The sequence below is a fragment of the Bos indicus x Bos taurus genome, chromosome 3 (genome assembly GCF_003369695.1).
Source record: "Bos indicus x Bos taurus breed Angus x Brahman F1 hybrid chromosome 3, Bos_hybrid_MaternalHap_v2.0, whole genome shotgun sequence".
NCBI classification, from domain to species: Eukaryota; Metazoa; Chordata; class Mammalia; order Artiodactyla; family Bovidae; genus Bos; species Bos indicus x Bos taurus.
The window spans coordinates 51,475,805-51,493,164 of record NC_040078.1 but is presented as its reverse complement, the minus strand read 5'-3'; the positions used below and the strand labels follow the sequence as shown (position 1 = coordinate 51,493,164).

General features: G+C 40.5%; 1 protein-coding gene across 1 annotated transcript; it reads left to right on the top strand.

The window, feature by feature from the left end:
• The first annotated feature begins 2,104 nt into the window (after positions 1-2,104).
• On the top strand, positions 2,105-3,734 carry LOC113890320 (lysophosphatidylcholine acyltransferase 2B-like). Its single transcript, XM_027538244.1, has one exon. The coding sequence runs from the start codon at positions 2,172-2,174 to the stop codon at positions 3,732-3,734; it is 1,563 nt and encodes a 520-aa protein (XP_027394045.1). The 5' UTR covers positions 2,105-2,171.
• The last annotated feature ends 13,626 nt before the right edge of the window (positions 3,735-17,360 follow it).

Sequence of the window (17,360 nt, the reverse complement as noted above, 5' to 3'; positions counted from 1 at the left end):
CATTAACTGACACAATATCCAGCATCTAGAATAAGAGCCTGATTCTTTGAGTGAACTCAAATATTTGCTAAATGAATAAATAAATTATCTGATACACTGTTAGGCACTGTGGGGAAAATATGAAAAAAAAGTAACATCATAATATTGATCTTTCCCTTAAGAAGTATACACAGAATGCATGTGTGCATGCTAAGTTGCTTTAGTCATGTCTAACTCTTTGTGACCCTATGGACTGTGGCCCACCAGGCTCCTCTGTCCATGGGATTCTCCAGGCAAGAATACTGGAGTGGACTGCCATGCCCTCCTTCAGGGGATCTCCTTGACCCAGGGATCAAACCAGTGTCTCTTATGTTTCCTGCATTGGCAGGTGGGTTCTTTACCACTAACACCACCTGGGAATGCAGTTAAATTAAACAAGTGTTCAAAAGAGTAATGAACAGTACAAATAAGAGTGGGAAAGGATTTCCCTGGTCCAGTGGTTAGGACTTGACCCTTTCACTGCTGGGCCTAGGTTCAATCCCTGGTCGGGGAACTAAGATCCCACAAGGGTGTGGCCAAAAAAAAAAAAAAAAAAGGGAAGAATTACAAAATAGAGGATGATGCCAACTTAAGAGATTACTACTCATTCTCTTGGGCTGCTCTCATTTGGAATGGGAGACAGTAACAATGCCAATTCATGGCTTTTTAGAGTCTACAACTGTGTTCCTAATGTTTCCCTCACTAAGCATAGTTCTGAGAAGTGACAGAAGTGGAATGTCTTTAAATATTCTTATTATCGTATCCTAGCAACATGTGTTTACCAGTGAAAGCCCAGTTTTCTATATACACTGTGGTATATGAGGTATTTCTACCTCCTAACATTGCAAGGTAGGGAGTATCACCACTTTAGAGATGTAAAAATGAGACTGATCACTGCCTACAGCATAAGAGTCAGAACCAGGATCTGACCTAGATCCGTTTGGTTGTAAAGTCCATAATCTTTCCACTTAGATCACTTTCTGTTTAACAGTCTTTGGTATCCATACTGCTTTTCCTATTTTATGGGTAACCTGGTATATTCTAATAATTAGAAACATCTTTCAGAAACCTACAATTTGACTTTGAATTCTGAAGGAATTTAAATTAGCAAATAGCAAACAGGAATATTTGATATAGCAGATGCTACAGAGAGCCTGTTTCAACCAACTTTGATTATGCTTCCCTCTTGATCATTTTCAAAGGGCAGCAACTAAGGAACAAGACTTTATTGACTATGTGTTGTGACACAATAAAGTAATCCTGACTTATTTTAACGAAAACCTGTTTCTGACAAATGTGATTTTAAGGTTTCTTGTTGTTGTTACTTATGTCACTTTGGAACGCTGACCGGTTCATCTGGACTAATATTAAGAATATGGGTCAAAACGTGCCATGACTGATCCTGGCCTATGATAATGGTGTTTTCTAATTTTCATTGTATGTTTCCATAGAAGAGTGCTTGCAACAGATATAAAGCCTCAAGGGTGCCATCAGTTAAACATAGTATAAAGAGACAGTCCAAAAAAAAAAAAGAGAGAGAGAAACAGTCCTGTCTCTGCAGAAATCAATTTGTAGGAAGAGTAAATAAATTTGACTTACCAATTGCCAAAGCATCTCACAGTAAGCAAACTTGACTGGTAAAGGCATTTAAATTAAAAAAGTTGTGATTAACAAATATTCATCTATTTGATAGATCCTTAGTAGGTATATAATAGACAACAGAAGTTGTTATGTGAAAATAATTTACTAAGCATATATGTCAAAAGGAGGCCATTTACAAAAAAGCAGAAAAGATTGTACTGTTGACATGGTTCTAATTCTACTGTTACATCATTTACCATTTTTGATTCTTCTGATTTTAAAGGTAATACATCATTTCCTATTAACTCACAATTGCCTCAAAGCGTTCCAATTATGTGCAAACAAAGAGCACTTAAATATAGGGAAGGGGTGCACTCCGGGGGCTGCCCCCAGATCCAAGCTACAGGCACCCTGAGACCGGAAAAGTTGGCCTCATGGCACAGCCCACTTTGGACTTCGAGCCTGGGAAGTTGGACTCGGAGCCTGCGATGTTGAGCTCCAGGTCTCCGCCCTCGGACCCCGAGTCTGCGGTGTTGAGCTCCACTTCTCCGCCGTTGGACTCGGAGCCTGCGATGTTGAGCTCCACGTCTCCGCCGTTGGACTCTGAGCCTGCGGTGGTGGACCCCAAGGCTGCGTTGGAATCCGCTTTCAGCCGAGAGATGAACAAGTCCCTGTTCCCGCCGGCAGTGGAAAACCCCTTCGTGCAGCACACGCATATCAGCGCGTGGCGCTGGGCCTACATCGTCCTCATGGGGACCGTGTTGGTGCCCGTGCGGGTGTCCTGCATTGCCTTCCTCTTCATCTTCCTCTGGCCCGTGGCTGCGCTTTCCACCATAGGCCGTCGTGCTCAACCAACCAAGCCGGCCAAGAACTGGAGAAGACTGGCGCAACCAACTTTAAAGTTCTTGTTTCAGGTGACTTTTTTTTTAGCAGGGTTCCTGGTTAAAGTGAAAGGGAAAAAAGCCACCCGAGATGAAGCCCGCATCTTCGTGGCAGCCCCGCACTCCAGTTTCTTTGATGCGATCGCCTGTGTCGTGGCAGGGTTACCCTCAGTGGTCTCTGAGAGTCAGAACGTGAATATCCCGGTGGCTGGGAAATTCCTATTGTCGACGCAGCCGGTGCTTGTGACCCGAGATGACCCCAATTCCAGGAAGACCACCCGGGAGGAAATCCTGAAGCGAGTGACATCTAACAGACAGTGGCCACAGATCCTGATTTTCCCAGAAGGAGTGTGCACCAACCGCAGCTGTCTGGTCACTTTTAAACTAGGGGCCTTCTCTCCAGGGGTGCCTGTGCAGCCCGTGCTGCTCAGGTACCCAAACCCCCTGGACACGGTGACCTGGACCTGGCAGGGGTTTACGGGCTTCCAGGCCTGTATGTTGACCCTGAGTCAACCATTCACCAGGGTAGAAGTTGAGTTTATGCCTGTTTATATTCCAAACGTCCAAGAGAAAAAAGACCCTGTCCTTTTTGCCAATACAGTGAGGATCATCATGGCCAATGCTCTTGGGGTGCCCGTGACAGACCACACTTACGAAGACTGCAGACTGATGATTTCTGCAGGTAACCTTCAACTACCTATGGAAGCTGGTTTGGTGGAATTTACAAAAATTAGCCAGAATTTAAAGTTAGATTGGGATAATATTCATCAGTGCTTGGATAAATATGCTGACATTGCAGTTGCCTCCAAAGGAGGGAAGATAGGAATTGAGGAATTTGCAAATTATTTGAAACTCCCAATTTCAAAGCCCTTGCAACAACTTTTTGCCCTCTTTGACAGGAACAACGATGGCACCATAGACTTCAGAGAGTATGTGATAGGTCTGACCGTCCTATGCAATCCTGTCAACACTGAAAAGATTCTGCAAATGTCATTTAAGCTTTTTGATCTTGATAAAGATGGTTTCATAACTGAACAGGAATTAGCTGCTATACTTCGGGCAGCTTTTGGAGTACCAGATCTTGATGTTTCCACACTCTTTCGGGAGATAGCTGGACCAAACTCAGACCGCATTTCATACAGGACCTTTAAGAAATTTGCCCTGAAGCACCCAGCATATGCCAAGTTATTTAGTTCATACTTAGACCTCCAGGCAGCCTATGTCTATTCATTACCACAACCAGTACAGGCTTGATGATTGCATTCAGATGTTAAAGTCAGCCCTGAAAATGGTGAAAGTAACATCCAAGTTAAAACTATAATTGAAATAAAAATTATCCTTTGAGGAAAAATACAATGGTTTTTATTCTAAGTGGCCTGTACACTTAATTATGATATTTAAAGTTTACTTAAGGAATATATATTTCAATTTGATTTTATAGTACGTAATTTTCTTCTTAAGATAGTAAGTTTGTTTCAGTGTGGTCTAAAGGTAGAAAAATAAAAAATCTCCTTATAACTTTGTTCACTCAGCATGGTGCCTTTATTAATCTACTTCAAGTAAGTAAAATAAGTAAATAAGTAAAAATGAAGTGTCTTCTTTTGCTAAAGTAAAGCCAGAGGAACATTATAGCCCACCACCTCTCCCTCATTGTTGCAGAGAAAATATCTCATTAAGAGCTCTATTAGCAATAAATACATTCTTGCCATCATTATTCTCTCCAAAAAAGATTGGATCTGCTGCATAAAGCCTTCTTTGCTCTTTCTCAGAGTGGCCCAATGCCATATTTTATAAGACAAAATAAAAATAAACATCAGGAAGATACAGTACTGGTAGTACCATTGAAACAGTTATAAATGGCATAGCTGCCTGAACTTTTTATTTATTTATTTTTAAGCTATGAAAGTGATTATTGAGAATGTGAAAAGATATCACAAAAGACTGCAATATCTGGAAAGCTAACTAATAGACATCAGATCAGATCAGATCAGTCGCTCAGTTGTGTCCGATTCTTTGTGACCCCATGAATCCCAGCATGCCAGGCCTCCCTGTCCATCACCAACTCCCGGAGTTCACTCAGACTCATGTCCATTGAGTCGGTGATGCCATCCAGATATCTCATCCTCTGTCATCCCCTTCTCCTCCTGCCCCCAATCCCTCCCAGCATCTCAGTCTTTTCCAATGAGTCAACTCTTCGCATGAGGTGGCCAAAGTACTGGAGTTTCAGCTTTAGCATCGTTCCTTCCAAAGAAATCCCAGGGCTGATCTCCTTCAGAATGGACTGGTTGGATCTCCTTGCAGTCCAAGGGACTCTCAAGAGTCTTCTCCAACACCATAGTTCAAAAACATCAATTCTTCGGTGCTCAGCCTTCTTCACAGTCCAACTCTCACATCCATACATGACCACAGGAAAAACCATAGCCTTGACTAGACGAACCTTTGTTGGCAAAGTAATGTCTCTGCTTTTTAATATGCTATCTAGGTTGGTCATAACTTTCCTTCCAAGGAGTAAGCATCTTTTAATTTCATGGCTTCAGTCACTATCTGTAGTGATTTTGGAGCCCAAAAAAATAAAGTCTGACACTGTTTCCACTGTTTCCCCATCTATTTCCCATGAAGTGGTGGGACCGGATGCCATGATCTTTGTTTTCTGAATGTTGAGCTTTTAGCCAACTTTTTCACTCTCCACTTTCACTGTCATCAAGAGGCTTTTTAGTTCCTCTTCACTTTCTGCCACAAGGATGATGTCATCTGCATATCTGAGGTTATTGATATTTCTCCCAGCAGTCTTGATTCCAGTTTGTGTTTCTTCCAGTCCAGCGTTTCTCATGATGTACTCTGCATAGAAGTTAAATAAGCAGGGTGACAATATACAGCCTTGACGTACTCCTTTTCCTATTTGGAACCAGTCTGTTGTTCCATGTCCAGTTCTAACTGTTGCTTCCTGACCTGCATACAAATTTCTCAAGAGGCAGATCAGGTGGTCTGGTATTCCCATCTCTTTCAGAATTTTCCACAGTTTATTGTGATCCACACAGTCAAAGGCTTTGGCATAGTCAATAAAGCAGAAGTAGATGTTTTTCTGGAACTCTCTTGCTTTTTCTATGATCCAGCGGACGTTGGCAATTTGATCTCTGGTTCCTCTGCCTTTTCTAAAACCAGCTTGAACACCAGGAAGTTCACGGTTCACATATTGCTGAAGCCTGGCTTGGAGAATTTTCAGCATTACTTTACTAGCGTGTGAGATGAGTGCAATTGTGTGGTAGTTTGAGCATTCTTTGGCATTGCCTTTCTTTGAGATTGGAATGAAAACTGACCTTCTCCAGTCCTGTGGCCACTGCTGAGTTTTCCACATTTGCTGGCATATTGAGTGCAGCACTTTCACAGCATCATCTTTCAGGATTTGAAATAGTTCAACTGGAATTCCATCATCTCCACTAGCTTTGTTCGTAGTGATGCTTTCTAAGGCCCACTTGACTTCACATTCCAGGATGTCTGGCTCTAGGTCAGTGATCACACCATTGTGATTATCTGGGTCTTGAAGATCTTTTTTGTACAGTTCTTCTGTGTATTCTTGCCATCTCTTCTTAATATCTTCTGCTTCTGTTAGGTCCATACCATTTCTGTCCTTTATTGAGCTCATCTTTGCATGAAATGTTCCTTTGGTATCTCTGATTTTCTTGAAGAGATCCCCAGTCTTTCCCATTCTGTTGTTTTCCTCTATTTCTTTTGTTATAAATACAGAAATTCTGATAAATTCTGTTATGTATGATTCTCAGCAAAAGCAGAAAAGTTTATAGTTGCATGTTCTGCATTACTGAGAATATTCCTTCCATTCTGACTAGGCACTCATGAAAACTGAGGCTTCTGCTTACCTTTTTTGTACTTTCTTCATTATCCACATACTCCCAGCATCCTTTGCTATAAATCTTCACAGAGTGATGTGATCTTGAGCCCTAACCCTTCATGTCACTTTGTAGGACAAATCAGTGTTCTTAGAAGCCATTCCTACACCAGGACAGGGAACTACAACTTATCCAGATGTAGAAGTGATTTTGAACCAATAAATATGCCTTGCTAACTCAAACTACTGTATCCACAACTCAGATTGTGGCTGAATCCCCAAAATGCCTACAGCCACTCAATGCCACCAGATATGAAAGGACATTTGACTAAAGAGAAAGAGTCTTGATCACTTGTAGTCAAAATCTCTTACTTTTGCAAACCTTACAAAAACATACCCAAGTAGACACATTCCTAGGGCTTTGCACCTACTAGAGCTTTGCAAGGGCTTGTGCAAGTGGGGTCCCTAAAGCTTAAATGTTATTAGTTAGCTTCCCAGTATTTCAGAAGAGTAGAAAGAAGAGATAAGAATGGGAGAAAGGTAAGCAGATGGAGAAAGCTTAAGGAAAGGGAAAGAAAAAAATCAGATTTTGAAATAATTTCCATGCAGTTCAGATTTGAGAAAAGAAGATGGATAAGTGGCATTTCATAATCCACACTATTTTAGTCCATTCGGGCTGCTATAACAAAAATACCATAGGCTGGGTGCCTTAAACAACCAAAATGTATTTCTCACAACTCTGGAGGCTGCAAGGTTTAAGATCAGTGCACTGGCAGATTCATTGTCTGGTGACAGCCTGCTTCTTGGTTCATAGATGTCTTCTCACTGTGTACTTACCTGGCCAAAGGGGCAGAGGGAGCTCTCTGAGGTCTCTCTTATTTATTTTTTCTAATTTTTATTTTTGGTTGTGCAGGATAGCTTGTAGAATCTTATTTCCTCTAGAAGTGCTTGAACCAGTGCCCTAGACAGCGAAAGCACATAGTCCTAATCACTGCACCTCTGTGGCATCCCCTGGGCACTAATCACCCTTAGGCAGCCTCTTCCCTTGAGACATAATCATCTCCCCCTGGGGATGATCTCCCCTATCCCCAAATACCATCACATTGGGGATTAAGTTTCCACATATGAATTTTGGGAGGACACAAATATTCATTCTCTAGCAATCACCTAGCTTGATAGTCCCATGAAAATAGTGCATACATATGTAATTAAAATGCAGTAATTTTATTTTAATTTTTATTTATTTGGCTGTACCGAGTGTTAGTTGTGGCATGCAGGATCTTTAACCGTAGCACGTGAACTCTTAAGATGTGGCCTGTGGCATCTAGTTTCCCGACCAGGGATGAAATCTAAGTCGCTTGCAACAGGAGCCAGGAGTCTGCTTAACTACCAGGGAAGTCTCTACAATGATCTTTTTAAATGTACTGGAAATTACTCATTTAAATAAGAGATTTCACTTTAAAAAAGTTACCAAGGTGTATTTTTATTCAAACAATGGTACTATAACTCAAATATTCAGTAAACTTTGAAATTATTTCTAATTAGATAGTGAGCTTTACAAAATATGGGCTTTCCTGATGGCTCAGAGGTAAAGAATCCACCTGCCAATACAGAAGACATAAGAAATGAGGGTTCAATCCCTGGGTCAGGAAGATTCCCTGGAGAAGGAAATGGCAACCCACTCCAGTATTCTTGCCTGGGAAATCCCATGGACAGAGGAGCCTGTTGGGCTGCAGTCCATGGGATGGCAAAAGAGTCGAATACGACTTAGTGACTAACAACATACAAAATATCAGAGTCATTATTTCATTATACTCTACAAAATGTCAAACACAGCTTTATCTAAACTCTCTAACATTTTTTTATTAAAGTATATTTGATATACAATATTATATAAATAACAGGTATATATATAGTGATTCACAATTTTTAAAGGTTATACTCCATGTATAGTTTTTATAAAATATTGGCTATATTCCCTGTGTTGTACAATATATTTTTGTAGCTTATTTTATACATAATAGTATACTCTTAATCCCCTACTCCTATTTGCAACCCCTGTCTCTCTCCCCTATGATAACCACTAGTTTGTTTTCTATCTCTGTAAAAGGTAACACTTAAAATAATCTTTTTATTGTAAAATGCATACAGATTAAAAACTATATCAAACAAATCTGTAGCTAATAATAATTACATGAGTATATTATATATTATAAATATAATCTATTTTAAGATAAACACTGTTGCAGCTAACTCAGATCTGATATTAAAATTTTTCCAGCCTACAAGTTCCTCTATGCCCCCAGTCATAATTACAATCTCTTCCTTCTTCCCCAAATTAGATTATTTTCTTGATTTTTATAGTTTTGCTTCCTGTATCTCTTTACATTTTTATTACCTAAATATGCATACTTTGATACTGTGATGGTAAATTATATATGTTGTGAAATAATAGAAAATATGTATTGGCCTTTGCCCCAGTCCCTAACACAAAGTTTCTAAAAACTCTTATATTTTCCTAAGTGATAAGAGGATTAGGTTTCCCAGGTGGCAGCTAGTGGTAAAGAACCCATCTGCCAATGCAGGAGACATAATAGATGAGGGTTCAGTCCCTGGGTTGGGAAGACTGCCTGGAGGAGGGCATGGAAATCCACTCCAGCATTCTTGCCTGGAGAATCCCACGGACAGAGAAGCCTGATAGGCTAGAGCCCATAGGGTCTCGAAGAGTAGGACACAACTGAAGCAATTTAGCACACGTGCAAGAGCATTAGGAGCATCCTTAGTTTTAATATTTGGTCTTCGATTCCCATTCTTGACATAGGGTTTTTAAATCCCTTGGGATTTTGTGAGTCATAAGAGACTCTTTTGTTCTTTTGAGGTGACTCTTGGGCTTCTGGATGGGGGCTAGTCACCAGAAAGACCAACCCATGATTAGAAGCTTGAAATCTTCACCCCTTCATTCTCTAGAGGGGCTGGAAAGAGAGTTAATGATCAGTCATCTTATGTGATGAAGCCTCCATAAAAAACTTCAAAGCATAGATTTTGGAGAGCTTCTGGGTTGGTGAATACATGGAGGTGCTACCAGAGATGCACAGTCAGAGAGGACATGGAAGCTCTGTGCCCTTCCTATATACCTTGCCTCTTTCCACTGGATGCTTACTTGTATTTTTTATCACATCCTTTTATAATAAACAGGCAAACAGTAAGAAAACTATTCCCCTGGGTTCTGTGAGCTGCTCTAGCAGATTAATTGACCCCAAGAAGAGGATTATGGGAACCTTCTATTTCTAGGTGATTGGTCCGAATCACAGCAACAACCTGGACTTGCAATTGGCATCTGAAGGAGGGAGCAGTCTTGTGGGACTGAACCTTTAACCTGTTGGATCTGATGCTACCTCCACATAGTGTCAGAGTTGAGTTAAATTGTCTGGCATCCAGCTGGTATCACAGAATTGGTTGGTGTGTGTAAAACGCTCCACACATTTGGTGTCAGCAATGTTGCGAATGTGGTGGTAGTGTGAGAGTAAAGGAGAGACACACAAGAAGAGAAGAGTGAATATCTTCTAAACATATGTCTGCTTGGTTAGGCCATGGTACCCATATATCAGTATTTGGTCAGTCATTATTCTAGATGTAAAGGTATTTTTTTAGATGAGATTAACATTTAAGTGAGTAGATTTTGAGTAAAGCATATGACTTTCTATAATATGAGTAGGCCTTTCAGAAAGGATAATTTACATAAGATAATTAAACATTTATTCTGCCTTGGCAGTATGAAATGTATATCTGAATATCCAGTATTTCTAATAGATGAGGGAGAATTCTTCTTTACAAGAAGATTTCCAGCAAATTTCTATCAAATAAATGTAGAAAGAGTGATAGAATTATAAAATGATTTTACTCCACAGTTAACTGATTAGAGTGAGTCTTCAACAGATAAAACTATCAGATGAAAATTAATGATATATTTTAGCAACATTAAACTGGGGATAACTAAAAATTATGTGCCTTCTGATTTGATTCAAAATGAATTACTTCTTGTAGAAGGCAGAATAATGCCTGCTCCCTCTGCCCCGAAAGATGTCCATGTTCCTAATTCTAGCATCTGTGAATGTGTTAGGTTACATGGCAAAGGGGAATTAAGGTTGCAGATGGAATTAAGGTTGCTAGTTAGGTGGCCTTAAAACAAGGAGATTCTCCTGGATTATCTACTTGGTCCCCAGTAATCACAGCAGTCCTCAAAAGAGGGAGCAGGAAGGAGAAGAAGACTTCAGGATGATGCAATGTAAGGACTCAGCGGGTTAGCTTTGATGATGGAGAAGCAAAGCCAAGCACTGAGGAACATAGGCAGCCTTGAGAAGCTGGAAAAGGCAAGGAAACTCTGCCCTAGGGCCCTCAGTAAAGGATGCAGCCTGGCCCAAGCTGGATTTTAGCCCAGTGAGATCCAAGTGGGACTTCCAACTTATAGTAAAAAATATGTATTGTTTTTAAGCCACAAAGTCCATGGTGATTTGTTAAAGCAGCAATAGAAAACTAATATATCACTTATAAAATTGTTTTTGCTAAAAAGTTGAACTTGAATATAATGAACCAGAGATCAAATTATCAACATTCGCTGGATCATGGACAAAGTGAAAGAGTTCCAGAAAAGTATCTACCTCTGCTTCATTGACTACCTAAAGCCTTTGGCTGTGTGGATCACAACAAACTGTGGAAAATTCTTAAAGACATGGGAATACCAGGCCACCTTACCTGCCTCCTGAGAAACCTATATGCAGGTCATAAGCAACAGTTAGAAGTAGACATGGAACAACTGATTGGTTAAAAATTGGGAAAGGAGTACGTCAAGGCAGTATACTATCACCCTGCTTATTTAACTTATATGCAGAGTGCACTCTCCTGCGTACTCAGTCGGTCAGTCATATCTGACTCTTTGTGATGCTGTGGACTGTAGCCTGCCAGGCTCCTCTGTCCATGGGATTCTCCAGGCAAGAATACTGGAGTGGGTTGTGATGACCTCTTCAGGGGGATCTTCCCAACTCAGAGATCAAACCTGATTCTCTTATGTCTCCTGCATTGGCAGGGGGGTTCTTTACTGCTAGCGCCACCGGGAAGCCTGTATATGCAGAGTACATCATGTGAAATGCCAGGTTGGATGAGTCAACCATAAGCTGAAATCAAGATTGCTGGGAGAAATATCAACAACCTCATATGCAGATGATATACCACTCTAAATGCAGAAAGTGAAGAGGAACTAAAGAAACTCTTGATGAGAGTGAAAGAGGAGAGTGAAAAGGCTGGCTTGAAACTCAACATTAAAAAACTAAGATCATGGCATCTGGTCCCATCACATTATGTCAAATAGAAGAGGGAAAAGTGGAAGCAGTGACAGATTTTATTTTCTTGGCTCTAAAATCATTGCGGATGAGGATGGCAACCATGAAATTCAAAGATGCTTGCTCCTTGAAAAGAAAGATATAAAAACCTAGACAGCATATTAAAAAGCAAAGGCATTACTTGGCTGACAAAGGTTCGAATAGTCAAAGCTATGGTTTTTCCTGTAGTCAGGTATGAATGTGAGAGTTGAACCATAAAGACGGCTGAGCGCCAAAGAATTGATGCTTTCAAATCATAGTGCTGGAGAAGACTCTTGAGAGTAGAGTCCCTTGGACTGCAAGGAGATCAAACCAGTCCATCCTAAAGGAAATCAGTCCTGAATATTCATTGGAAGAACTGATGCTAAAGCTGAAGCTCCAATACTTTGACCACCTAATGGGAAAAACTGACTTATTGGTAAAGTCCCTGATTCTGGGAAACACTGAAGGCAAAAGGAAAAGGGGCAGCAGAAGATGAGATGGTTAAATAATATCATGGACTCAATGGACACGAATCTGAGAAAACTGGGAGACAGTGGAGAACAGAGGAGCCTGGCATGCTACAGTCCATGGGGTTGGAAAGAAGAGACACAACTTAGCAACTGAACAACAACAACAAAAAATAAGCCTCTTATTCATTTTTTACAATTTCCATTTACAGGAAATATATGGGATAAATGAGCATACCAAATGATGCTTGCAGAAAGCAGTCAAATGTAAAATGTGGCATACTCTACAGCTCAAATTGCTTAGGCTTCTGCCACAATGTCAATGTCATGAGGGAAAATACAGGAGAGGGAACTCTTTTAAATTAGAAGAAACTCAGGAGACAAAAGAACCAAATAAAACCCTGTATCTTGTTTGAAAACTGATCCAAACAAATCAACTGTAAAATATAGTTTGTACAATAGTTGGGAAAATTTTACAATGGGCTATATTGTAAATGGAATTATTGTCAATTAATAAGGAATACCATTAGTGGTTTGGTAATATAAGGCAATGGCAACCCACTCCAGTACTCTTGCTTGGAAAATCCCATGGACAGAGGAGCCTGATAGGCTGCAGTCCATGGGGTCTCTAAGAGTCAGATACAACTGAGCGACTTCACTTTCAATTTTCACTTTCATGCATTGGAGAAGGAAATGGCAACCCACTCCAGTGTTCTTGCCTGGAGAATCCCAGGGATGGGGGATCCTGGTGGGGTGCCGTCTATGGGGTTGCATAGGATCAGACACGACTGAAGCAACTTAGCAGCAGCAGTTATACAAGAAAATGTACAGATTTTTTTAAGAGATGCAAACTGAAGTATATAGGAGTAAAATGAAATGATGTTGGGTTTTTACTTGGAAAATTTTTAGAAGAAAGGGAAGAAAGACGGAGAAAGAATGGAAAGAAGAAAGGGACTGAAGGAGAAGGGAGAAGGAGGGAGGAAGGAAAAAAGGAAGGAAGCAATAAAAGATGAAAAAGGAAAGAAAAATTGGTACAGCATATATACCCAAATCTTCATAATTGCTGATTTCTATTTATTTGTTAATAATAGCCACAGCCTTGTCTAACTCAATGAAACTATGAGCCATGCCGTGCAATCCAAGTCTCTGCCCCAACCAGTAATGCTGAAAAAGCTGAAGTTGAACAGTTCTATGAAGACCTACAAGATCTTCTAGAACTAACACCTAAAAAAGATGTCTTTTTCATTATATGGGACTGGAATGCAAAAGTAGGATGTCAAGAGATACCTGGTGTTAACAGGTAAATTTGGCCTTGAGTTACAAAATGAAGCAGGTCAAAGGCTAACAGAGTTTTGCCAAGAGAACGCACTGGTCATTCCAACAACACAAGAAAAGGCTCTACATATGGACATCACCAGATTGTCAATACCAAAATCAGATTGATTATATTCTTTGCAGCCAAAGATGGAGAAGCTCTACACAGTCAGCAAAAACAAGACTGGGAGCTGACTGTGGCTCAGATCATGAAGTCCTTATTGCAAAATTCAGACTTAAATTGAAGACAGTAGGGAAAACCACTAGACCATTCAGGTATGAAGTGAAGTGAAGTTGCTCAGTCGTGTCCGACTCTTTGCAACCCCATGGACTGTAGCCTACCAGGCTCCTCCTCCCATGGGATTTTCCAGGCAATAGTACTGGAGTGGGGTGCCATTTCCTTCTCCAGGAGATCTTCCCGACCCAGGGATCGAACTCGGGTCTCCCACATTGTAGACAGATGCTTTACCATCTGAGCCACCAGGGATGCCCTAAATCAAATCCCTTAGGATTATACAGTGGAAGTGACAGATTCCAGGGATTAGATCTGATAGAGTGCCTGAAGAGCTATGGATGGAGATTCGTGACACTGTACAGGAGGCAGTGATCAAGACCATCCCCAAGAAAAAGAAATGGCAAAAGGCAAGATGGGTGTCTGAGGAGGCCTTATAAATAGCTGTGAAAAGAAGAGATGCCAAAGACAAAGAAGAAAAGAAAAGATATACCCATTTGAATGCAGAGTTCCAAAGAATAGCAAGGAGAGATAAGAAAGACTTCCTCAGTGATCAATGCAAAGAAATAGAGGAAAACAATAGAATGGGAAAGACTAGAGATCTCTTCAAGAAAATCAGAGATAACAAGGGAAAATTTCGTGCAAAGATGGGCACAATAAAGGACAGAAATGGTATGGACCTAAGAGAAGCAGAAGATATTAAGGAGAGGTGGCAAGAATACACAGAAGAACTATACAAAAACCTTTATGACTCAGATAACCACAATGATGTGATCACTCACCTAGAGCCAGACATCCTGCAATGTGAAGTCAAGTGGGCCTTAGGAAGCATCACTACAAACAAAGCTAGTGGAAGTGATGGAATTCCAGTTGAGCTATTTCAAATCCTAAAAGATGATGTTGTGAAAGTGCTGCACTCATTATGCCAGCAAATTTGGAAAACTCAGCAGTGGCCACAGGACTGGAAAAGGTCAGTTTTCATTCCAATCCCAAAGAAGGGCAATGCCAAAGAATGTTCAAACTACCACACAGTTGCACTTATCTCACAAGCTAGCAAAGTAATGCTCAAAATTCTCCAAGCCAGGCTTCAACAGTCCATGAACTGTGAACTTCCAGATATTCAAGCTAGATTTAGAAAAGGCAGAGGAACGAGAGATCAAACTGCCAACATCCATTGGATCATCAAAAAAGCAAGAGAGTTCCAGAAAAACATCTACTTCTGCTTTATTGACTATGCCAAAGCCTTTGACTGTGTGGATCACAACAAACTGTGGAAAATTCTTCAAGAGATGGGAATACCAGATCACCTGACCTGCCTCCTGAGAAATCTGTATGCAGGACAGGAAGCAACAGTTAGAACTGAACACGGAACAACAGACTGGTTCCAAATAGGAAAAGGAGTACATCAAGGCTGTATACTGTCACCCTTCTTATTTAACTTATATGCAGAGTACATCATGCAAAATGCTGAGCTGGGAATATTTCACACTCAGAGAACAGACACCAAGATACAAAATTACAACTGTTTGGACTCCAGACTTGTCCCATCTCCTCCAGAGCAGAGATGGGGAGGAGACAGCTGAAGCAAACAAGCAATTCTGTAAAACAAAGACTTAGAAACCCTAACAAATATGATTAAAATCTAAAATTCTGTTTTGCTTTAAAAAAAAAAACTTTTTTTTTTTTAATATTATCAAAAGGCCTGCTTTAGTGACATGCTAGTCCCACCGGAAAAAAACCCCAATACCCCCTTGTCAGTAACATGCTCAAGTTGACCAGCCAACTCATATTTCCAAACCCCTGTGTGTACAAGTACATGTGTGTCTTTTAAACCTGGGGCTCAGGTGATGGCTACTGCTATCATGGGCTTCCACCTGTTAACCAACCAACGTCAGCCTCCCAGAAGGGCAAGCAGGGCAGAGAGAAGCCCTCAAGTGGTCGTGAGGGAATATCAGCCCCAAACAGCCAACTCTTCCAGCACAGCCTCTCCCATCCCCACGCCCACTCAAAAGGAGATCCTTATTTCTAACCTAATAATGTGAAATATTCCCTTCCTTTGTTAAGATTCCTGAGGAGTTACTATTTTTTTTTTCTTTTATAATAAAAACAAACCCCACCTTTGTCCTTAAAAAAAAAAAAAAAAAAAAAAAAATGCTGAGCTGGATGAAGCACAAGCTGGAATCAAGATTGCCGGGAGAAATATCAATAACCTCAGATATGCAGATGATACCACCCTTAGGGCCGAAAGTGAAGAACTAAAGAGCCTCTCTAAAGAGTCTCTTGATGAAAGTGAAACAGGAAAGTGAAAAGTTGGCTTAAAACTCAACATTCAGAAAACTAAGATCATGGCATCCATGATGGGCGGTCGATCCCAAGTGATCTGATGGACGATCTGAAGTGATTGTCCCATCACTTCTTGGTAAATAGATGGGGAAATAATGGAAACAGTGAGAGACTTTTTTTGAGGGGATCCCCAAAATCACTGCAGATGGTGACTGCAGCCATGAAATTAAAAGACGCTTGCTCCTTGGAAGAAAAGCTATGACCAAGCTAGACAATGTATCAAAAAGCAGAGACATTACTTTGCCAACAAAGGTCGGTGTAGTAAAGGTTATGGTTTTTCCAGTAGTCATGTATGGATGTGAGAGTTGGACTAAAGAAAGCTGAGCACCAAAGATTTGATGCTTTTGAACTGTGGTGTTGGAGAAGACTCTTGAGAGTCCCTTGGACAGCAAGGAAATCCAACCAGTCCATCCTAAAGGAAATCAGTCCTGAATATTCATTGGAAGGACTGACGTTGAAGGTGAATACTTTGGCCACCTGATGGGAAGAACTGACTCACTGGAAAAGACCGTGATGCTGGGAAAGATTTAAGGCAGGAGGAAACGGGACAACAGAGGATGAGATGGTTGGATGGCATCACCAACTCAATGGACATGAATTTAAGTAAGCTCTGGGAGTTGGTGATGGACCAGGAACCCTGTCGTGCTGCAGTCGATGGGGCCGCAAGTAGATGGACGTGACTGAGCAACTGAACTGAACTGAACTGAACTGAACTGATTTGTTTGTTTGAAATACTTCATAGAAAAACATTTTTAAAGAAAGAAAAAACACTTTCAAGAGAATTGCTTTTCATGAAATCATAGTGCTTGGAGTGCTTTTTTGCCTTCCAAGGCAATTTTACCACATGAGGATCACAATTAAGGCCAACCCTAAATAAAATTATGAGTTTAGTACTGTTTACACTCAGAGCTCCTGTTACAGTAGGACTTTCTAGTGTTCCTGATCATAAAGCCTCTGAGGGAAAAATTTTGATAATTTCACTCCTATTAAGATATGAATGACTGCATTTGTAAATATATTAAAATAAGAATAATATTTTAAATAAAAAATTTCAGATTGTGGAATACATAGCACCATTAACACTATTTTTGTTTTGTTTTGAAAGAGGGTACTTTTTCTTGAATTACTTCACAAACTTGACTAAGCTGCCTAAGGCAGTTTAAGAGAATTAAATTTACATGGACCAGAAACCATGTGTTTATCCATTCCCAACCAGAGAGTAGACTAATTTTAGCTTCATCAGCATATAAAGGGGCATGGTAGAGATGTTAGGGGACTTTGAACAGAAAGGATCTGATGCTGAACTGCCTGGTTTTAATACCT

Bases quoted from the DNA above. Each gene is read 5' to 3' on its own strand.
- LOC113890320 (XM_027538244.1), top strand. From the start codon at position 2,172: ATGTTGAGCTCCACGTCTCCGCCGTTGGACTCTGAGCCTGCGGTGGTG.